The 24,310-nt window shown below is 44.5% G+C and overlaps 1 protein-coding gene across 1 annotated transcript in view; it reads left to right on the top strand.

Moving 5' to 3' along the window:
- LOC148816735 (protein Aster-B-like) overlaps positions 1-24,310 on the top strand; it is a 101,461-nt gene that overhangs the window by 64,766 nt on the left and 12,385 nt on the right. The window contains exons 6-9 of the mRNA XM_088939459.1: positions 10,275-10,295; positions 22,239-22,323; positions 23,150-23,253; positions 24,034-24,129. Of these exons, the coding sequence (XP_088795585.1) occupies positions 10,275-10,295; positions 22,239-22,323; positions 23,150-23,253; positions 24,034-24,129 (306 nt within the window). The remainder of the gene's footprint in view (positions 1-10,274; positions 10,296-22,238; positions 22,324-23,149; positions 23,254-24,033; positions 24,130-24,310) is intronic.

Here is a 24,310-nt window from a genome sequence, read left to right as displayed (position 1 = left end):
GTGAAGAATCACCAACAAGTGGGACACAATTGTGAAGTGGAACGAAATCTATTGGATTTTTGAAACTTTTTTAACTAATAAAAAAATGAAAAGTGGGGCGTGCAAAATTATTCGGCCCCTTTACTTTCAGTGCAGCAAACTCACTCCTGAAGTTCAGCGAGGATCTCTGAATGATCCAATGTTGTCCTAAATGACTGATGGTGATAAATAGAATCCACCTGTGTGTAATCAAGTCTCTGTATAAATGCACCTGCTCTGTGATAGTCTCAAGGTTCTGTTGAAAGTGCAGAGAGCATCATGAAGACCAAGGAACACACCAGGCAGGTCCGTAATACTGTTGTGGAGAAGTTTAAAGCCGGATTTGGATACAAAAAGATTTCCCAAGCTTCAAACATCCCAAGGAGCACTGTGCAAGCGATCATCTTGAAATGGAAGGAGTATCAGACCACTGCAAATCTACCAAGACCTGGCCGTCCCTCTAAACTTTCAGCTCAGACAAGGAGAAGACTGATCAGAGATGCAGCCAAGAGGCCCATGATCACTCTGGATGAACTGCAGAGAACTACAGCTGAGGTGGGAGAGTCTGTCCATAGGACAACAATCAGTCTTACACTGCACAAATCTGGCCTTTATGGAAGAGTGGCAAGAAGAAAGCCATTTCTCAAAGATATCCATAAAAAGTCTCGTCTAAAGTTTGCCACAAGCCACCTGGGAGACACCCCAAACATGTGGAAGAAGGTGCTCTGGTCAGATGAAACCAAAATCGAACTTTTTGGCCACAATGCAAAACGATATGTTTGGCGTAAAAGCAACACAGCTCATCACCCTCAACACACCATCCCCACTGTCAAACATGGTGGTGGCAGCATCATGGTTTGGGCCTGCTTTTCTTCAGCAGGGATAGGGAAGATGGTTAAAATTGAGGGGAAGATGGATGCAGCCAAATACAGGACCATTCTGGATGAAAACCTGTTGGAGTCTGCAAAAGACCTGAAACTGGGACGGAGATTTATCTTCCAACAAGACAATGATCCCAAACATACAGCAAAATCTACAAAGGAATGGTTCACAAATAAACGTATCCAGGTGTTTGAATGGCCAAGTCAAAGTCCAGACCTGAATCCAATCGAGAATCTGTGGAAAGAGCTGAAAACTGCTGTTCACAAACGCTCTCCATCCAACCTCACTGAGCTCGAGCTGTTTTGCAAGGAAGAATGGGCAAGAATTTCAGTCTCTCGATGTGCAAAACTGATAGAGACATACCCCAAGCGACTTGCAGCTGTAATCGCAGCAAAAGGTGGCTCTACAAAGTATTAATGCAAGGGGGCCGAATACTTTTGCACGCCCCACTTTTCATTTTTTTATTAGTTAAAAAAGTTTCAAAAATCCAATAGATTTCGTTCCACTTCACAATTGTATCCCACTTGTTGGTGATTCTTCACATAAAATAAAAAATTTATATCTTTATGTTTGAAGCCTGAAATGTGGCAAAAGGTTGAAAAGTTCAAGGGGGCCGAATACTTTCGCAAGGCACTGTATATTGCCCTTCCAGCTGCTTACCCCAGACTGCTTGGCAGAACAACACAACAGTAGACAATTTAACAACCGCTGGCCATGTGGTGGAGAGGAAACACAATCTCCCAGTGGGAAATTATAATATGTAAGTTAGCCTAGTGACCTATGTAACCAGCCCCAATACACAATTGTGTTATCTGTTCATAATCCACTTGTTCACCAACTAGGATTTATTTCAGATGGCGTCATTTAAAACTCCTAACATCCTTACATAAAGAGTTGTGGAAGTCTAGAGCAGGCTACCCAGCAACGTTGTCAAAGCCAGTAACCTGGCATTTTTCCAGAAACAGCTGGGCGTGATCCTTGATCAATGGGCTACTAAACACTACACAAGCTGGGCTGAGTGACCTCCTTTCCGATCGTGAACATTATGTTCCTACAGTGCCGTGAAAAAGTATTTGATTTCCTCCCGATTTCCTCCGTTATTGCATATTTGTCACGCCGAATGTTTTCAGATCTTTAGACAAAATCTGATATTAGATAAAGGGAACCTGAGTGAACAAAAAACACTTTTATTATGATTTCATTTATTCAATAAACAAAGTTATCCAACACCCATATCCCCTGTGTGAAAAAGTAATTGTAAGAACTGGTTGTGCCACCTTTAGCTGCAGTAGCTGCAATGACGGCGACCAAGCGCTTCCTATAATTCAATATCAGTCTTTCACATCGCTGTGGAGGAATTGTAGCCCACTCTTCCGCACAGAACTGCTTGAATTCAGAAGCATGTGCAGGTTTTCCAGCATAAACTGCTCGTTTCAGGTCCTGCCACAGCATCTCTATTGGGTTTAGGTCTGGACTTGGACTAGGCCACTCCAAAACTTTAATTTTGCTTCTTTTCAGCCATTCTGATGTGGACTTGCTTTTGTGTTGTGGATCAGTGTCTTGCTGCATGACCCAACTACACTTCAGCTTCAGCTCACGGACAGATGGCCGGACATTCTCCTTAACAATTTTCTAATACAGAGCAGAATTCATGGTGTCTTCAATTATGGCAAGTCGTCCAGGTCCTGAGGCAGCAAAGCATCCCCACACCATCACACTACCGCCACCATGTCTGACTGTTGGTATGATGTCCTTACTATGGAGTGCTGTGTTTGCTTTACGGCAGACATAATGGGACCCATGTTGTCCAAAAAGTTCCACTTTCAACTCATCTGTCCATAGAACATTCTCCCAGAAGGCTTGGGGATTATCCTGGTTTTTCTTGGCAAGTGAGACAAGCATTCTTGTTCTTCTTGGTTAGCAGTAGTTTCCACCTTGCTACTCTCCCATGAAGCCCATTTTTGCCAAGTCTCTTTCTGATGGTGGAGTCATGAACACTGCCCTTAGCTGAGGCAAGAGATGCCTGCAGATCTTTGGATGTTTTTTTAGGATCCTTTGTGACTTCCTGGATGATTTTACGCTGCGCCCTTGGAGAAATTGTGGCAGGCCGGCCACTCCTGGGAAGATTCACTACTGTTCCAAGTGTTCTCCATTTGCAGATGATGCCTCTCACTGTGGTTTGGTGGAGTCCCAGAGCCTTAGAAATGGCTTTTTTTCTGATCTCCAGGAATTTCCTTTGATCGTGGCATAATGTGCTTGTTGAGTCTTTGTGCTGGCAACTTTATGGTAAGGGTCAGAATACAGTAAGTGAGGTTTAAATTGAGCAGGGCTGGCTGTAATCAAATTGTGTTCAAATTATGCCTTTAATTGGGTTGATTTAACTGGGGGGCAATTACAGTTACACCGTGCCAGTTGGTGGATAACTTTGTTCATTAAATTAATGAAATACTGTAAGTGTGTTATTTGTTCACTCGGGTTCTCTTTATCTAATATTAGATTTTGGTTGAAGACCTGAAAACATTCAGTGTCAAAAGTGTACAACGGTAGAGGAAATCAAATCAGGAAGGGGGGTATGTGCCAAATTATTGGTTCTCTTTTATCTTTGTATCCTCTGTCATTCTAACACTGCCGGTGCACCCTACCGATATCCAGGAAGTCCTCTTGTTTTAGCTACATCAGCAGACTGAACCAGGAGTGCATTTACCTTCCTTCCAAGAAATCATTGTTGTGCATTAGCAGTTAAAAGTTTTTTTTTTTCCTCTGTCAGTCTACCTCTCAATGAGTTCGGTCAGCAGAAAAGCAGGTGAGACAATAACGCATTCTCAGTGCCATCCCTGGAATTAAACACTACTGTCTTAGAGATTATCGTGGGGTCTCATAAACAGCACATATATTACTGTATGTACTGGAGGTTACAGTGTGAGTTTTTCGGTTTTGTGTTAGGTGGTAAAATTTCCTAAACTGACACTTTATTAAGAGATGGCAGGAGACTAGGGTATGGCCTCTCGCAATACACAAGCCTTCATCTTTGTCTGCTGCACATCTCTGGTATGTGCTTTCTTTAATTGGTTTCATAGAGTGTCTTTAGTTATATGCCTAGGTGTCTTTAAAATAAACGAAAACTTGTGTGAGTTTCACTAGCTGTCTCATGAAGAGCCGTTCTCTGATTCTCCTTAGATGTGGCTCACTCAGGCGATTTTCTGCTTTCCTCTCATCATCAGGCAGGCTTCCCGGGAAAAGTATCAGAAATGCATTATTAATTTACGGTTTAAATCTGTGGGGGGGGGGGGGGTTTGCTGCACACCGTGCATTGTGACTTATCGAGTCGGATTTGGTTTGAAAGCGAAGCCTGTCCTTATAGCCCCGCATGGGAACGGGGGCGTTCCCCGATGAGCGTGCGCTGGGGACGCGCGGCGGTGCGCTGACATCAGAGATCAGAGCGCCCCCCCCTTGGATCAGTGCGCCTCGGGTGTGAGTCAGGGCTCCCAGGCGCTGGGTGAGACCCGGTGTCTGGGCCTGTGGGGGTCGGCGGCGCTGCGATCAGGCAGCTCACAGCGGAGCTCAGCCATTCCTCGACATGGGAGAGGAGCTCTGCGGGGAGTCACAGGAGAGGAGAGCAGAGGCGTAATTAAAAGCCTGAAGGTTTCTCTCCTAATTGCTTATTCTGGCAGATGCAGCTCAGTCTCTCTTCCAGGACTTCCTGTTAGTGTAATAAGAACAGCCTGTACCTTGCTACTGGGAAATTTCAAAGAATGCAAGTGCGTCTTTTCCTTGTATAAACTCTGATTAGACTACAGCCTGGAATTAAAGATTTAAAGCAAGGAAGAGACACAGTAGTGCTGGATTTGCTGAGCCGTGACAATTACGGCAAGAGCTGCACGTATGCAGCTCAGAGCCCAACTGGGCAGCAATAAAGTGTGATACTGGTTTGCTCTACCTTTACACAGGCTGTATTTTTGGCCTCTCCTCAGAATTCATGCCACATGTATGATGAATAATTTAAGCAAACAGGGTGTTTTCCTCTGTTGTTGTAACGTTGATGGGTGTACCCCTTAATCATATTTCAAATCAAATACCAGTAGTGGGGTACTGGGGGTCATTTCCTTAGGGCTGTGTAATGCGTGAATTAGACTGTCTAACAAGTGTGTGTCATTCTGCAATATCTAAGCCTGTCCCCAATGAAGTCTGATTTTAGAATGTGATTATTTCAAATGTCAGTCCCGGGGATAAGACCCCACCCCCATCTGTCAGGCTATTGTCGAATGCTTCTTGTGACACTGGCATGGTTCTTGATGTCTTGTATTGTCAATGCGTATCACTCTGCTCATTTGCGTCGTGCACCGTCACACGGAAACGCGTTATTGTAACCCTGACTCAGCTGTGTGCGTTTCTTTTTTTTTTTTAAGCTGTTGTTTCAGTTGTGTTATCTGATTGTCTTTGTTCTCTTCTGTGCATGCTAGTCTCACAAGCGACTTTCCAAAGTAAGCCTCTCTCTTCTCTGTTGTAGACTTGGCCCTGTCAGTGCTGTGTCCCTGTCATGTGTCTGTGATGTGCTGTCCCTGGCGCTACCACTTGCCCCACTGTGTCTGACCCGTTCCCACCCCCCAATTCAAAATCAAGCAGGCTTGATTTTGGATATATTGTATCAGCTTTGGTTTCTAGATGGGCTGTGCTTGTTTCTCTGGTTTCTTTTCTCTTCCTCCCCCTCACAAACCAGTTTCAATATGCAGGATTTCAAATACTGTCCACAAATTACTGTTGTTTTTGTTTGGTCTGAATTATGAATTACCCTGTTTGGTTTTTTTATTGAATGATAGGAGCGAAAGTCATTCTATGCAATTTAAGTCCCGTAGTTTTGACAGTAATTCTAAATTAAAATCATCTGGCAGTTCAGTTTAAGATGTACAGTAGTTTAAACTCACTTTTTTATTTCATTTCAATGGTAATTTTACAGAGACAGTCAGGGCAGTGGGTTGAATTGGGAGGAGGGAATAATCAATCCTGAGAGGAGACTGGAATTATATTTCAGGTTATATATAATTATATATAAAATCACTGCAACACCGACAGTAATGTGTGTTCTCCCTCTGAGAATTTAGAACTGATTATAATGCTGCTCAAAACCATTTTTTTAATCATTTAAAAAGCAAAATCTACAATATGCATCAAATTGATTTGTAAAACCAGAAAGACTGGTTCAAATTCTCAGGCTAATTTTAGTTTCCCGCAGACTTAAAATTGAGTGTGCGAATTTATAAATGGATATCTAGGAAAACAGACAGGAGTTTTTTGGCTTAAAATTGCAGTTTTGATGACTGATGAGTATAGTCCCTTAGCTGAGATAAAGTAGATGTAACAACAGTACTGTGGTTTGTGGCGAGAGAAACTCCTTTAAATGGAGCATTTCTTTAGAGATAAGATCTCTTTCTACGTCACACCCTTCTTGTACTGTACATTAGCCTTACTAAAGATATATGGACTCGGTAGCTTTTGCAGTGAATTATATGGATATTTCGAGCCAAGGTGTTTAAACCGCATGATGAGGTCAGAAAGAGTGATCACTTAGCTGACATTGTTGATCGCCCTGGAGTTAATCAATACAAATCTGTGGAGAAGCTTCAGCTTTGAAACACTGATTTACATCTGTGCTGCCTGCTATACTATGAGCTGCTTTAAACTAAAGACAACAAAGGAATTGAATTGAAAAGCACCAGAATTCAGTCAAAGGAATAGAATATGGGACTATTTTTGGAGAGACTAGGCATTACAAAAAAAAAACCTTGGAAAAAAACAGACAGCACAGTTTTTTGTTCTCCAGATAGAAGAGGGTTCAGAAATTTTAAAATGTAGCCACCCTCACACTTTTTCTATAAATCTAGAACTAAATGATTTTCTTTTTTGTAGTCTTCAGGGGGGGTAAGCATGCAGTTTAGCATTGATCAAGGAATAATGAAGACAGAGAATGAAACGTTTGAAACCACTTGACTTTCTCGGTTCTGCAGGGGTTTTCCCTGCAGGGCGATTTAGTGCCGGTGATTACAAGCTGGCGTCAGGTTATTGAGGGTTTCCCTTCACTTGTTGGTTGTACAGGACTGGGACATTGGCCTGGGACACTAGTCTGTGTTGTGTGTGTGTATATGTGACATGTGTTGATGCAGCTGCAGGTCACTCCACAGCTGTGTACAGTGGCACTCAGACATCATTCTCTCAGGGCTTTAACACAACACAGCAGACTTACACAAAATACTTCACCTGGAGCTGGTGACTACAGTATGTCATGACCACTATTGTGGACATGGCAAACAATTATACTAAAGCTTTTTTTTTTCCACTTGTTCATAGTGCACGGGAATATAAAGAGATCAGGGGTGTTTTAAATGTCAGGGGGAAACATTTTCACTGCCTGCTTCGATCCGTTCTTTACAGTCCACTTGAGAGAGAGCACAGGGTCGCTGAGACCTGAAGAATATTGTGATGATGGCTGTGCTTTTGTTTGATGCATTAGGAAGGAACATTTAATTTTCTTTGCTTTTTGTGTATTTTCTTCCAGTATGACAGGCTAAACCTGATAAAAGTAAGGATTTTGCTTTTATTTTTTAAATATCTATCATTTGTTACTCCCCTCTCCCTCCCTTGTTTTGTAGATGTTAGAGACTCCCTTATAGAGCTAGAGCTGAGAGCACATGCTTCTTCTGCAAACTCAGTTACAAACAGATTATCCAGGTCAATCTGCCTTCACCATGGATCGTCCTTGATTGATTATCCTAATCAATATTATTATCTTCAGTTAAGTTTTTTCTGGATCAGGACTGAGATTGCTTTTTACATTCAGATAAGCGATTGATCCGACCTCTGAAGAAAAGTGTCTTTCTTTGCAGTAAATCCAGTGAGAATCTCAATTTTTATATTCATAATGAAGAATTTTGATAATCCTACTGAAATTAGTAGGGGCATGAACGCGGAGCTAGCGTGCAAAGATGTAGTGTTGCAAATTGTTTTTTTTGAAATGCTAGACTTTATTCATTTCTGATCCGGGCCCCCTCTCGCAGCACACTGCTGATCTGCTGTACATGCCTTTCCTCCGCCTGTGGTGTGTCCTGTGTGTTTTCAGGAGTCAGGGGAAAGGGTAATACATGTCAAAAGCAATGCCATCCGATTCACAGAGCAAAGGGGAGACCTGGAATTCAGTTTGCAACTGGCTGCATTTCGGGCTCGTCCCAGGACGAGGCCGGTGCACATTCAGTCTGGATTCTCAGAATACCGTACTGCCTTGCGCTGAAAGAAGCTGTGTTGTGGATGTTCTCCATTGAGATTTTTGTCACGCCTGCTGCTACTGACAGAGGAGATATTTGCCACATGGTCCTGATGGTTTTATCAGCGGAGGGTGGTGCAGGAACGTTTGGGGAAACATAATAATACCTAGGAAATGACACCTGCTTTTGAAAAATTGCCCCCCTGCGGTCGTGTGTTTTTAGTGCTAAAAAAAGGGAACCTGTAGCAGAACAGCATCCTTTCTGTCACAGGACGCGCCTCGAATTCTGAGGATAAGTGGGCCCTGTTGCTAAAAGAGTTTGATTTTAAATATTAACTGTATTAAATCACTCATTCTTACGTCCTGAGGTGAGTTATGGAGCTCAGATTTTACGTGGTCCTGCTTCTTAAAAACATTACTACATCGCAACTGATATCTTCTGTTTTCCAACACTGTCCTGCATTCAGAATTACAGTATGAGTCCTAGTGCAAGGCCTGTCAGGCTGGAGGTGTAAATTCTTTCCAATCACAGCCACACACAGTCATCCTTTAGTCATCCATAAGACATCCTCCTCAAAAATGTGGGACATTGATTACTCCCATTAAAGTATTTGTTCTCTAGTAACGGATAATCTCTTAAGGTTAACCTGGTTCTTAGTGTCTACCTCGTTGTCTGGCACTTAGCTTAGATTAGACTACTGTCTCCCTTTAGCCTCATCTGTTTCACATTGAATTATAACATCTTAAGAACTACAGTACATTAATCAATGCCAAAGCGACCGGCACTCTGTAGTGGCTGGGCAACACGTTTCGTGAGATTCTGTAGCATTAACGTGAGGACATCTCGTCAAAGGCCAAACATCCCAGATTTGCACAGAGACCTTGTGAAGGGTTAGATTTATCACCAGATAATTTCAACACACCCTGCAGTCCTGCCATCCATGATATGAACAAATATTTTAGTGTTCAGAGTGCTACATGATATGTGCAGGTGATGGGAGGTCAAACATAGCTACTGGGTGTCACCTTTTGTTAATTGTATTAAGTTCTTGGGTTTCAACTATGCATCAGCTTGATCATTTTGGACCATTCATTCTTAGCTTTCCCTCCTGTTGAAAGTGCTGCACCAGTAATAGATGTTTCAGAGGTGTTATGTTTTGTATGAAATCCTGACTAAACTCCTCATCCTAGGAATGTCCGTTCTGGAGGATGTCACATTTGACTGCTCTGGAGTAAAAGCCCATTAATTCCATCACAAGTACATTTTTGTTTTAGGACTTTTCTGTTCATGTCGTTCATGAGTCAATTTCTTCTGCGCGTATGCAGCGTGTGAAACAGATTCAACACACAGTGCACTCTCTCAGTAAACTGATCCTTGTGAAAAAAGATTAAAATACTCCCCCTGGAGGCAGGAAAGGAACACTGCAGGCCGTTTCCCGTTTGAATTGCACGTCCCAGCACATGATTGATTTTGTCTTTGTTCAAAGGTACAATTTTCGTAACACACCCTAATAGTAAGTAGGAAAAGCACCTCCATTAACACCTAAACTACTGTTCAAATGCAGCTGCATTTGATGTCCTTTAGCTTCGTTTGTATCATTCTGTCTTTCCAGCTGCAGTATGATATGGTTCTAGCTTTCCAGACTTTGCCTTATTATTTTTTATGTGCTAGTTTGCTCTCTGTATGTCTTGAAAATATTTTAAATAATCATCCTAACTACAGTATGTGTCTTTGAATCTGAGTTGCGGTTCTGAAAAGCATTTTTTTTTTATTTACATTGATGCAGCAGAGTTTGTTGGGGGTATTTTTTCTTTATTTGACCAGTTTTCTCAGTCTGCCCTCTGTCACAGTCCAGTCACAAGTACAACCTGGCGTTCACAAATGAAAGCTAAAGAACTATTAAGCAAGAGATCACGACACTGTCTACAGAACACAGTCCCCTCTCCTGTGCCGTAAAAGGGGCCGTGCTTAACCTGAGACACCTGAACTGTTTACCAGTTTATACATGACATATAAATAACCTCTGAATGCCTTTTTCAGCAGCTCAGACAACCCACCAGTGCTTCTGCGACTCACTGTCTGTTTTTTCTGTTTTTCTCTTTTCTGTTTCCTTGTTCACAGAAAAGCCAGAGCTGGTACAACGTAAGTCACTTTTTTTCTTTCTGTTTAGTTGCCTCTATAAGTGGCGTTCTGCCTTGTGTCTGGAGGTCATTTGTTACAGTACGTGTGGCAGCCAAGCAAACCTGATTCTGCTTTTAAGCTGCAGAGCATGTGGTTTTCTCTGTTTGTATATAACCGTGGGACTCGTTAAGCCAAAGAAAGGTGCCTGTTGTGTTGTGTGCTTGCTGTTCAGTCTGTCAGAGACCTTGACTGTGTGCTGCACAGGTACGGCTTCACAGTGGAAGAGGGAATGTATATCAGCGTAGTGACTGCTGCACATTGTGTTAAAGCGCCAGGAGATTTCAGTCCGGTTGTGGCCTTTCATCTGACAGTCCAGGGACGTCAGGGCCAAGCAATAGACAGGTTTCTCTTCCAGATTTGCTTATGGCTTGGTATTCAACAGGTTAAATCACCTGATCGCCACTCTGTCCACTTGGGTTTTCGAACAGTGAGCAAGTTTAGTGCTTGCGCAAAGGCCAGAGCCACTAGAGAGTATCACAGCCAGTCACAAGTCAGCTGATCCAAACGACACCAAAAGACATGGCATCAGTATCCCAAATTTGTATACTTTATTGGTCGAAAAGCACAGGGGTAGTGAGTAATAAGGGTGTTCTGAGGTGCAATTGGAAAATGTGCTTGAAACTTTTTTTTTCCCAAAACACAATAGCTAAAAGGAAACCTGAGCTGTTTAAGAAATCAAAGAAGTTAATGATATTATTAGTTTAATCATGGGTTAAAGTACTTAACTGAAAGCTCATATGGAGCATATCCAGCAAGAGTGTAGGTTCTGGTACCAGATTTTGGTTCCCCGGGCCCTGGGCCATGCAAGGTAATTTCTGATACAATGCAATGCCTGCAGCTTGTATTAGATACAGTAACCCCGTTTCTCCTGCTCCCTCGTTAATCCTGGAGCCTTAGGCCTGCCACTGTGTTGGATTGCACAGGGCAGCTCTGTGCACAGCACTCCATACTGGCTGCCTGCAGTGGGTCCTTTCACTGTCATACAGGGGGACCACCGCTGACAAATATACATGCAGGCGAAAGGTACAGTAGGTGTGGTATTAAATCAAGACATTGAGCGACCTGGCCGGTGCAAAGTCTTTCCACAGGGTTGAATTAAGTAGACACTGACAAGCAGCACATCACAGTCGCCCCACCTGGTTTTTTTTCCATTTGGAATTGCAGGATTGATTGGAAAGGGGTTCTTACTGCTGTAACTCTGCTGTGTGCTAAAGGGGTACTGAGAGGAGCTAAAAGAGAGTTATTGGTGTACAAATGTATCCAGAATTCAGTTGTAATTGATGTTTTCGGCCAGTGCAGGAGAAAACATCTGCATGCAGTGAGCCTGAGTGGCCGCTAGGGGGAGTGCCGAGCCCTGATCTTTTGAAATGTCCTTCCTCGTTTTCTCCGAGGTTTCTGCCTGAAAACCCATACTGAGCAGGATGGGTCTTGTGCTGTCCGTTATTCTGTCTCTTAATTCCACCTCTGTGTCAGCAGGTAGTGGATTATAAAATTTTCACAGTCATTTGTGTATGAAAACCAATAGACAGCATGTGGCCAGTACTACTACCATAAGCTCTAGTTCCAACTAGAGGAGACCGTTTGGTAGTTGACAGCTTCTTGATTCAAGGATCTCATCCAGGTGTTTCTTGAAGGATGCCGAGGTATGGGCTTTAATTACATAGCTATATGGCTTGTTCCATTCCATACTCCTACAACCCTTTGCGTAAAGAAACCCCCCCCACCCTTAACACCCACATGCTTTTTTTAATTTGAAATGTACTTCCACATAGTTTACACTTTCATACTCATAACATATAGCTCATTAAGGTGTTTGCTTAAAATATATAATATATAAAAATATAATTTTCACTTACTCTTTACTTTTTTTTCTTTTCACTTTACTTGCTTGTAGTGTGACATCTTATTTACACATTTGCACGTGGGTTAGCTCCCTGTCTCACAGATCTCAGACAGCCATCATGAAGAAATACGGATCTTTCACTTCCTCTCTGAACACAGCAGGGCAGACGATTCTCACTTGTGAAAAACAGTGCACATCTTTGTGTGCTCACCTTTTAGCCAAAACGAGGACCCACGGACCCACAGCGCAGTGAGTCAGCAGTCCAATACAGTGTGCAGCTCTTTGTGTGGTGTGGCTTGTCCTGCACCTGCATAAATCAGCATGACAAAAGAAAACACAGCTTATGTTGTACAGACTGACATGTGCACAAGTGACTTCCACTGATCACCATTGAGAAAAATGCTGATGCATTCCCTCTAGTTACTGTGTCCCGAGCAGTATGTAACAATAAATATGTACAAAGTGACACCAAGAGATGATTGCTTTTACAGATGCTACCTAAAAGAATATTTATTATTAAATGACAGGAATTAACCCCTGTAAACAATTCTAAATTATGTTGGGTCTTTTAATGTGATCGGAGTGTTATCTTGTGAAGCAATGCCTTTATTTGGTGACTCATAACATTGAACTTTTAAATAATGTGGGCAAGGTCTGTCTTGTGCTGTCGAATGCATTTCAGAATAAGCAGAAATAAAACCAGATTTATGTTCTGTTTTGAACCTCTGCGTTGTTTGTTTGTTTTCATCGAATGTGAATTTGTGTTTTTCAAGAAGGGTTCCATGTAGTATGGAATTGCAAGACAAGAGGAATGAAGGTGGATAACTCTGGAGGATAGAAATGCTTATTTTCTTAATAATGCTAAGTAAACCGCACAGGATGGTTAGATTGATACAGTCTGTATGATTTTGACCCAGAAGGAGGGAGTGTGGATGTGTTTCTTAGCTGACAGTAGCTCGGGGAACTCAAGCCCAGGTTCTTGCGCATTCTCTCAGTGCCCTCTGTAAACGATGCCCTTGTATAGCACTCGCCCCTGCTCTCTTGACTGCAGCCTTCCTGCCTGGTGCCCTGCCAGTCAGAACGCAGCCTCGTGTCGCTGTGTGTAGGCACCGATGCGTCTCCGGGCTGGAATCTTCCCGGGAGGAGCCTTCGGCCCCGTGCAAGGGCTTTGCATCCAGAAATCTGGAGAATAATGTGTCTGCTTTTGCAGTCGGGCGTCTCGTCTGTTTTTTTTTTGGGGGGGTGGGTTACTTGCTGTGTTGCTTTCCATTTATTACTTTTTTTTTTATTCTTTTCCCATGTGCTTCGTCTGTGTGTTTCCAGCATGAAAGACAGCACATCATGAGAGTAAGCATGACCCGGACTCTTCACGCCTTCGATTCTCGTGCTTGTCCCTGGGCCTGGTGCCCCTGGGGCTCCCCAACAACACCTTGTTTCCACCTGGCTCCCACTGCCCACACTGTCACCCACTTCGATCTTTGAATGAACCAGCACGCGCTCATTGGAGCAGTTTGAAATGTTTTGCATTTGACCAAAAAAGTCATCGTCTGCCAAAATAGATGCCATGAATGTATTAGCACGATTTGCCCAAACAGAGCTGCAATAGGAAACCCTGTTATTATTTTTCAACACATCTCACACCAGAAGCAAGGGCTTCACAGTTTTACCAGCAACTGCAACTGAACTTAGCTCTCCCAGTGCGGGAGAATTCGTTTGTTGGGAGGGATTTGATGAGAATGGAGCACGTTTGTGACACCCTTCCTAAAGCAGGTGGCAACAAGGTAACCCCAGCCTTGTTTTCCCAGTTTTCCTTGCTGTCCTCGAACCCGTGTTATTGCGCCAGGTAGTAGCTGTGAATCGGCACAGTTAAGCTCGCCTCCAGATCCCTTCAGACCTGAGCACTGTGTGCTTCATGCTCACGCTGCGTTCCAGGAAGCGCTCTGTGTTCTGTGACAGTCTTGTGTCTGTCAAGTATAAGTCTGCTCTGTGCTCAGTCTTCTTACACCACTTCTGTAGGACACTTGAAGTGCAGGTCGATTTCCAGGAAAGGGCTTGTGCCACCTTCTTTAACTGCTTCACTGTAAAATGTAAAATCACAGACTGGAAATGACCGGTGGTGTGTCAGAGGTTCCCACAGGAAAAAGCAACTTTCCAGATTCCCAGGGGAAAATACTGTACAGTTTCAGGAACTCATTGATTTTGTCTGTGAGCCTCACACTTGCACTAATTGACGTATAAAAATCAATGAAATTGCTCAGCGCTCCCTTCATTTTATTAGCATATTTATAAATAGGAAATATATGAAAATGAGACCAGAGTTAATTAGAAGAAAATGCAAGAACTGGAAGAGATAACAGTGTGATATTGAAGTGCATTTTTACCCCAGCTTGCAGCTACAGTAGAAGCAGTTCTCATATGAAGTAAGAATGTCACCTGGATTCTCCTTGTTTACTGTATGTCAGTCTTTCTTCTCAGAGTTTTAAGACACCGATGGCAGTTCTTGTTAAGCATATATACTGTACCTGGTGCAGTTTTGTGGCTTTTTATTCATGTATTGCTCTTAGTCTAACACTGTGCACCCTCATTCTGTTGTTCTACACTTGTCAGTGTAGTTTTTATAGTGGCATCGCATTCTTATGTACAACCCAGCTAGATAAAGCGCCTTACAGTACAGTCTTGTTGTTTTTAGCCCATGACAAACTCTTACTCCTTTTTTATTCTGTCACTGCACTGCTGTAGGGTGTTGGTGTGAGAAAGGATTTTCCGACTCTGGTCCTGGTCTGGGGGGTGGGGGGGGAAGGGGGCAGTGTAGCTGCAGGTTTTCAGTCCAGCTGGGCTCTTAATGACCTGAATAATGACCTGGCTTAGTTAGACCAAAAACAGCAGCCGCACTGGCACTCCAGGAGCAGGACTGGAAACCCGTGGTGTAAAACTACAGTTTTGCAGCGCGGCCCCCCCCCCAGCAGAAAAGCGGTGTCCTTCGAGCACATTAGTATCGAGATGTGCTATTGCACTTTCGAAACTCGTGAGGCTTGTCAGCTGCACGTTCGCTGTCTGCCTGATAAGTCTGTACCAAGTACAAAGGATCCGTTGTTCGAGAGGATTTATAGAAGTCAGAGTCTCGCTGTTACTTTAACATCAGCTACTGTACACCGACACTGGTGCCCTGGCGTGAGGAGTCGGTTTGCTCCATGACGGGCATTATTTTGTTTTCAAATTTCGTTATTTCATCCGTGCTAAGGAACCACCTGTTTAATGAAAATTTCCCGAGGAAGCCAGACCGCATGCAGAAGTGGGTGCCCCCATCTGAAAATCTGTAGCGAGTGCACAAAGTATTTTTAAAGCATAGCAATACAGTACAACTCGCTTGCCATGTGTGTTTTATTTCCAAATTTAAGATTAGTGTAAACCTGTTTAAAGAAGCTTTGTGGTATGTCTGAATATTATTCCTCCGTTGGCTGGAGAGCTTAATGTGTAAGAAAAACAGGAAAATCACGTTGCTTTTCTTGGCATTCTCTCCAGACAGAATGTAGAATCACCACAGAAGGACAGAGGCTGGACAGCGCTTTATCAATGTAACTGCGGCTTGTAGCTTTAAATAACTGCACATTCTGTACTGTATTTCCTGGCTGTGTACATAGCTGGGTACGTCCTATGCAGTATTTAAAATACTGCTGCACCTCAGGCAGTCGGAAGCAGTCTGTCCGCACAGAGCAATGATGAACTTCCATGGCAATGATGTCGCCCTGATTAAAACACAACCGTCCATTGAGTTCTGAGCTAGTACCACTCTGCTCCGGCTGCCTGCATCTTTGACAGAGGTTTAAGTGCAGTTTGATTGTCTTTTCTGCTGCTGCTGTCCCTTCAGTTTTCCCTCTTAGTAGTCCCCTTTTATATATTGTGATGAAGGCAGGGTAAATGCACAGAGGTGAAAGGGTTAAAAGACACGAAGAGCTTTGTCTAGAACAATGTCTACAGGAAGGAAAATGCGTGAACAAACTCATGGGAGAACCACAAGTACAAGTGCTCACTGTAAGGACTCTCCTCGGGAGATGAGTTGTTATTTTTTAGGGTTTGTGTCAAAAATGGTATGAATATAGTACAACAATAAATTAGGCTACATCTGAGCTGAATATGAACAGAACTAGTGCCCTGGAAAATTCTCAGTTTCCTAGAAATCACCTACAGTGAAAAACTGTTTATTTTTGTAGTCCCTTCTTCCTCATATTCCTTGTTTAATTCAGCCATTCGACTTGGCGTTCGTATTTCATAACACTCCATCAGATTATTTTGTTTAAAGGCAATGGGGAATTGTCTAGATACTGCTGGTCTAGTCTTAACCAGAGTCTGGGAACCGGAGTCTTGCTCTGATGAAATCCAGTGGTGCTGTTCAGGGGCATTGACATGACCTTGACAACTCACTGTGATTTTTTCCTGAAATGTGCGGAGGCTATAATTCAAAAGCTCTCCAGGAAAAGATGGGTTTTATTGCAAACGTCTTATTTTTTGTAGACCTGATGTTGCTGGTGACAGCATCTCCACCTGCCTGCAAGTGAAAGCACTGATTTCCTTTGGTCCTTTTTGTGTTTCTGTGGGAGCCCCATGTTCATTCGAATCGGTCTCCTTGCACATTTGCTTTTCCTTTGAAGTTTAAAAAAAAACACAAAACAGTGTTTGAAATTGTGGCCTAGTATGCCAACTATACTATACTATGCCAACACGGTGTTTTTGTTCCATGCTTAGTGTGTAGCTGTGCTCTGGTGTCAGGAGTGAGAAAGTTTTGTAATAGCGCCAGGAGAGGCTTCGCGCCATGAAAGCTGTGCTGCTCTCACTTTTTGGAACGGAAACAGATCTGGGCGAGAGGGGAATGTTTCGCAGAGGGCGGTGAATCACCGCAGTGGCATGAGTCAGGGGCTGAGCCTGTGTGCCTCCTCCCCACATTCCCGGCAAGAGGTCATTCACCCCTCTGGCAGCGAGAGGGAGGAGACCTTCCCCCCGCCTAGGGAGGGGTGTTTACTCTGAGCCCTGCTTGCAGGGGAAAGGTCTGTCACACAGGAGCATCCCCAAACACAAGGAGATTCACTTCGGCAGCAGCTGCCATCACCCGTGGCTGCGCGCTTAGCGGGGTGTACAGTATACCGTTTATTGCCTGGGAGTCTGACGATGTCAGCACAGCGCTTTATTGTAAAACTGAAGAAACCATTTTTAAACAGGGGTGTTTGCTGAGCTTCACAAAGGAAAAGCACGCATTAAGTTCGCAGACAAACAGTTCGACCCCAAACGGGGGCTTTCGAGAATCAGGAATAAATGCTGATTCTTTTTATTCCGTTCTGTAAAGCTTCCAAACACGCTGTCCCTCACTCATCAGGTCTCTCTCCGGTCCTCCGTTTGTCCTTGACCACAATAAAATGGTCACAGGGCGGCTAGCTGGCCTGAGTGATGGGCACTCAAGACTTTCAACTCCAGGACTAGTGATTGTTCTGGCTCTGCGGTGACGAGCTCCCTTGACTGTGTAATCTGCCGAGCCCTGAAAAGAGAGGTGAAAGTGATAGGAACGTTGTTTGTTGTTTAAATGTACAGTACCTCGCAGACAAGGTACACATTTCTGTTCTCCCGTGTGCCACTGTACGTCTCTTTTCATTTCAGGTTAGGGAGAAGTGAGAAAGGGTTGGCTGACTAAAAGTGTCCAAGCATGTAACTCATTTCAGGGGCTTTATTGCCGCGTAGATGCGCAGTGAAGTAAGCGCGCTGCCTCTCAGGCCGTCCGTCGGGCGAGAGTGGCTGGGTGGGCGGGGTGGGAGGGGCGTCTGTGCTTTGTCGAGTCTCACAGCCGATCCCTTCAGCCAAGAGCTCCACTCTGCCGAGCGCTCGTCTTACCCATCTGCTTCTCATTTAGCAGCGCAGCCCTGGAGCCGTGCCTGGAGGTGGGTGCGGGAGGTGTGTTTCTGAGTGAAACTAGAGCCCCCCACCGCCCTGTTTCTCCACCCAACCCAGTTTCCCTCCCTCCCACCCACGGAGCGCAGTGAAACTCCTCGGGAGCTGCTTTCTAAGGAGCTCTCGGCTGTCGGCGAGGAAGCAGTTGGGTGTGTTCTAGGAGCTTGCTGGCACCTGCAGGTCACTCCCCGGCGGGGTACCAGTCACTGCCAGCTCTCAGTGTTTGCCTTGTGGTTAACGTTTAACCCGCGCCGCCGGTGAGACTTCCTCTGTGCACCAGGCGGCGAAGCAGAGGGCTTCCCTCTTCTGACACTCTTCCAGAGCTTTCACAAGAGGACCGCTGTGCCCATAGCTTGGGGCGCCCGTGCATGTGTGTGACTTCTTTCGGGTTAACCGTGACGTTTTTTTTAAAGCGAAATATCCCGATTGCTTCGTTTCAAAGGGACATGTTTATCCACTGAACCAAAGAAAGTTCTCTCTTCATCAGCGAGCTCTCCGACAGCTGTCCGAGTCGGAGTTTGGTCGATCCCACTGATGCTGAAGAGAAAGAGGGGTGTGATGACTACGGAAAAGCACTTTGGACTTTTGGACTTTTATTTGGATCAAAACTTTGGTCACACAGTTTAACTGGACGGATGTCGCTCACTCATTTTGGCTTGTCCATGTGTGGATGAAGCAGAAGAGCATCTGATTGTCGAGAAAAGCTGTTAATCTGAAGATGATTTCACGTCTGCAGCATCTTGGAAAAAGCAGCAGAGACTGAGTGCTGTTTCTGCCAAAATCACTCACCGTTTTGGGTTACCAGGATTGGCTACAGGAGGAGAGTTTTTTTTATCGTACTCTAGAAGCTTTTGAAAATGGTCAATTTCCCATCTGCGACATCAGCTGCTTCCGTTTCTTCGCTTCTGTACCACAGTCGCCCCTGCTCTCGTCCGTACTGACGTTCTCAGTTAAGCCATCCTGTGCCACACAGCTGGACGGAAAAGCATCTTTCCCCAAAGGCAGACCACAGCAGTTGGGTAGGAGAGGAATCGTGCTGGGGCGAAAAGATTTTAATCGTGGAAAAGTTTCACAATGCGCCCTGGGGCTTCTGTTTGCCTAGTAACTGGATCACTGCTTTCCTAGTTAAAAAAAAAATTAAAAACTGGAGTTAAAAAGCTACACGTTTCCAGGAATGTTCTATTTTTGAACATCACAGATCACATCTTGTTTTGCTCCTTTGTTTAGCCTCATAAACTGTGAACTGACTTCAACAGTGGAATAGCGAGGGGCGATGGTGCTTATTTATTCCTACACAGAGAGTGGTAGCTGATTTGTTTGCTAATAATTCTTCTCAGATCTGCTGTAGCATCGTGTGTAAAAAAGGACTCTGCTATAACCCGAGTCTGCATGTTTTCTGGCCGTTCTGGCAGTGTGAGCTATTCGTTGAGGAAGTCTGGTTGCGATTCAGCTCCAGCTGGCTTCACTCTGTTTCCCTAATGCTGCAGGGGCGTGCTGGTCACAGACTCAAGAAACAGCACGTGAGAGAGTGAAGTAAGAAAAACAGTACCTCCCAGCTTAGGGTCACTGTTACTATAGGGCATCAGTTATACAGGGAACCGTGACAGCTTTATATCTAAGTCATGTGCTTGAAATCGGCTGGGTTCAGTGGCTGGAGCATGGGGGTGAGATGGATTTGAAGAGTTCCAAGCTGAGGAGCGATCATTTGGAATCTTAAAAGAAAACTATCAGAAGCTTCTCAGTGTGCGGCGTCCTTGCAGCCTACATGCTTGTGATGTGCTAGACTGACACAGACGTTCTCCTGGGTGCTGTAAATGACTTTGACGATTTGAAAAATCAGAAACGACAGCTTCTGGGGGGGGGTCCGGCGCCGCCTCGCTCAGCGTGACCCTCTGGCGGATCTGGTTCGGGCTGCGGACGTGATAAAAGGCTGCCCCTTCCTCCGGTATGGAGGCTGTGCCGGATTCCGTCTCCGACTGGGAGGCACTGCTGGAGGTGGAGAAAGTCCAGATGGGCTGGTACTGCCAGAGCTTCACCCCGACTCCAGGGGAAGGGGACGGGTCCGATTGGGCCGACCAGGACAGCCAGGGCTTGGAGGACACCCCCGCTGTAAGTGTGTGGCCACCACCCAGGCTGTGTCCTCCTGGGACCCCCCCATTTCTGCCACACCGATGGCCGGCCTGGTGTGTTCCTGTTTGCACTGTGTGTTTCAATAGCGAGGTTCTGGATAAGCTTCTTGTACAGAGATGCAGTGTTGTTAGGGAAATCTCTGAGCAAGTATCCTTCCATACTTATATCTTCAGTGAGATTAATATGTCCCACAGGTGGTCAGGCCTAACTACAGTAAGTGACTTCATGAGAGGTCACATGCTTGCATGATAGTGTTCTGTGTTTGAGATACAGTGCTACGTAGCAAGACGATCATTAGGTGTTTTAAAGTCAGTAAGTGGTTCGCCCTGGTCCTCTATACTGTGTTGTTTTACTTTAAAGAAATAGGCCATAATATGTAGATGAAAGAATGACCTTCTCCCGACTTTGAGAAAAATAGTTTTTGCACCGTTAATATATGCTGAAAGTTTGCAACAGCGAAAACAATAACTGTATTCACCTACAGTAATGTAAGCAACTTTACACATGCAAATAGGTGTGGAACATTTGTATCATGTTTGTTTTAAGAGTTTCTTTGAATTATACTCTTGTGAGAGGATTTGCAGACTGATGAACATTTGAAAAAATGCATAATCTCATTAGGAGCTACTTTTAGTATAGGAACACAGATTTTAAAAAGTGTCTTTTGAGAAAAATGAAAACTTGTAACTGAAGGGGAGGTCTGTCTTTAGTTACTGCGTTGGCAAACATGGCTTCCTACAGCTGTTTTTCTTCAAAGACTGAGCAGCTGTTCAAAATGTTTTGAACATTAACAAAATCTCAAAAAAACCTTTTTTAAACAGGATTATGATGTGCAGTATATCGAGGACAGGAAAGTCAAACCCTGAATAGCAAGAGAATAGCTAGGTCTTTCATGTGAAAGAATTCAGTGTTACTGTTCAGGAGGTGTCAGGCATCCACAAGCTCCGCTTAACCACAGAGATAAACTGGCAGTGTCCTATACCCACATCCTGTTCATTCCAATTATTTGAGCTGTGCAAGGAGATAAACCACATTACCTAAAATTAAAAAAAAACATTTATCTACTTTCCAGGAGATAAGCTAAGATACTTAATTACTTCATGGCCACCATGGAGAAGGTGGTGATGCGAATGAACAATTATCCTTAATGAGATAAACGAAGATAAAGGAGATAGACATGGCAATTTGTTTTTAAAACTTTTATTATTACTGTAAAGAAACGGTTGCTTGAGTAGTTGGACATCCTGTCTTGGAAAGTCCTACATTGGTCCTACATTGGTGTTAAAAAATAAGATATTTAAAATATACAGTATATATATAGAGAGAGAGAATTAATAACCTGCTGGCTCACTCCCACTCTGGAGCTCCTGGGATCAGAGAGCACTCCAGGACCCCCAGATTGTTTACAGTCGTCTGAGTTGAGCATTTCATTTTTTTTTTTTGCAAAACATTTTCTTGGACAAGAGTGAGGAGAGGCTCATTCCAGGAAATGTGTGTTAAAAGTTTGTTGTTTTTCCGCAGTGCAGGCACAAGGGTTGTTTGTGTCTTGTTTATCGAGAGGGCCTGTCCCTGAGGGAGGGAAATAACAGGCCCTTCCAAGCCAGCGTCCTGCTGGAGTCCTTCAGTGTGTCAAAGGTGCGAGGAAAAGGACCACGAGGAGGGTCGCCTGCAAACTTCACCCTCGGGAGCCAGGACTCGAATAGTAGCGCAGGCACAGCCCTTCTCTTTTTGAGATACTGCGTAGATACAGTAACTAACCTCGGCAAGGCATTATCCAAGCTTCCACATGAATCCAAGGATAGCTCTCGCCCGTGTGCTCTCGTGAGTGATCTAAAACCCCGATGAGCTCCGGTAAGCACCGGCACATTCCCCTGCTTCCAGAAAACTCAGAAAGTGCACCCTGTAGGATTTCATTGTATGGTGCTGCAAGGAGAACTTTGTGAGTCTCTCACTGTTTTTTTTTTCCCCCATTTTGTTTTGTGTGTTTTTATTTTTAGGTGTTGAGTCCCACATACAAACAGCGCAATGAAGATTTCAGGAAGCTCTTCAAGCAACTGCCCGATACTGAGCGGCTCATTGTGGGTGAGGAGCTGTTACACCCTGACAGGCTCAGAGGAGCTTTGGTCACGATTCGTGAGATTGTCGTTAAGTTGTATTGCCTACAGTACTGTACTGTATATCCTGTGCACTGAGGAAGCACAAGCTTTAAACAAAAAGCACTATGAATTTATGTGGTGAACCTTTCAGTCCTGTCATTGCATAAATAAATTTATAGGAACAAGTAAAGGTTTATTCCATGCTGAAAAGAGAAGAAAGTAAGCACAACGTTTCGGCTATGGGGCCTTCTTTGTGTGTTAACACCTGAAGAAGGCTCCACAGCCGAAACAGTGTGTTTCCTTTCTTCTCTTTTCAGCATGGAATAAACCTTTACTTGTTCCTTTGCAGTCTGCGCATGCTGATGCAGCTACCCTCTTGGTTTATCTAAGCCTATTGTTTAATTTGGGTGCTGGCTGGGTTTGGGCTTTATTAGAGGATGGACTAACAAGTCTTCGAACAGATCGCTCTCTCTCAAAGACTCAAACGGTAGAAGATTGATTGAGATTGAACAGTACACAGAGACTGTGTGGAATGCAGTGAGTGCGTTCTACACTGCTGAAGTTGAAAGAAGTCCATGTTGAGACATTAAGACATGTTAATGCATCATAACTCGTTGAACTTTATCTGTTTTTGAGATAAAAGCCATTTGAGCCCTGAATGCACCTGAATCGGGATTTTTTGAATTGGGCAGTTTGTGCATGTTCTGTGAGATCCGGGAGTATGAGCTGGGAGAGAGCTGTCTGTCGTTTGGGTTAGACATCTGACCTGGCCTGGGGATTGACTAGTAACGACCTTTCACCTCTGCTGGCAGATTACTCGTGTGCCCTGCAAAGGGATATCCTCCTTCAGGGCCGGCTCTACCTCTCCGAAAACTGGATATGTTTCTATAGCAACATCTTCAGATGGGAAACACTGGTATGGATCCTGGTTTCTGGAACTTTCTCTTTCCTTTCCTGTGTTGTGTGGCGGTGTTGTCACTCTAAAACTGTGGCTCTGGCTCCTTCAAGAGAACGCTCTGCAGCTTTGAAATCGTGAGCCTGCGTGCGAGCGTGTCGGAAACAGGAACTGCGTTGCCAGGTTTTAAAAAGTGAGCATGATAAGGAAGTTCACTTATACAGGGCAAAGTGCATTAAAACACAGCGCAGGCTCTCCCCCTCATTCCAATTTGGGGTTCCTGAAGGTCCTTGCTTCAGGACACACACTATATCTGTGAGTCACAGTTTTAAAGAGCTGAATTCTGGGGGTCTCGGCACTTTCTCCCCCCCCCTTCATTTCAAGGTGTTTTTCCAAACTCTTCCCACTGCGCGGTGTTGGTAACAGTGCGCTGCTCTGCAGAGCAAACAATCGCTGTGGCGTCATGGGGCTTAAATAGCCCAGTTCAGTGAAGCTTCCTTCCCTGATCGCCAGCCTGGACACTCGGGGTCACAGCTAGAAATAACTCCCACGCCTGCACTTCCAGCCACGTTTGAGTCCCGTGAAGAGGCGGAATACTCCTTAATATCGGCTTCTTCCATACTGTAATCATCTCATTGTTGTTGTCGCACTATTGAAAGTCTCATCCGCACGTGCTCGAAATTGTTGTGTTTTTCTCATTCTATTAAAAACCGAGGCTGCGGTCTGGAGGTGCCAGGGCTGCTGGGTGGAGCCCTGTTCCCCTCACTGTCCCCTCTGCTCTCTGCCCCCCCTCCCCCCCAGCTGACCGTCAGGCTGAAGGACATCTGCTCCATGACCAAGGAGAAGACCGCGCGCCTCATTCCCAATGCTATCCAGGTTTGCACTGACACTGAAAAGGTAGGCGCTCCCCTGCGGCGGCAGCTCTGGTTCTGTAGGGTCCGATCGCACAGAAACTCAGTGGCACCTCGAGACCAGCTGTATCGCCAGCGCAAAAACACCTGGGAAAACACGTACTGTCTATACAAGCACACCTATAGAGTCACTTACAGTACCTTTAGTGCAAAACATAATGTTCCTC

The sequence above is a fragment of the Atractosteus spatula genome, chromosome 22 (assembly GCF_055471065.1).
Source record: "Atractosteus spatula isolate fAtrSpa1 chromosome 22, fAtrSpa1.hap1, whole genome shotgun sequence".
NCBI lineage: Eukaryota > Metazoa > Chordata > Actinopteri > Semionotiformes > Lepisosteidae > Atractosteus > Atractosteus spatula.
This window is presented reverse-complemented; position numbering and strand designations above follow the sequence as displayed.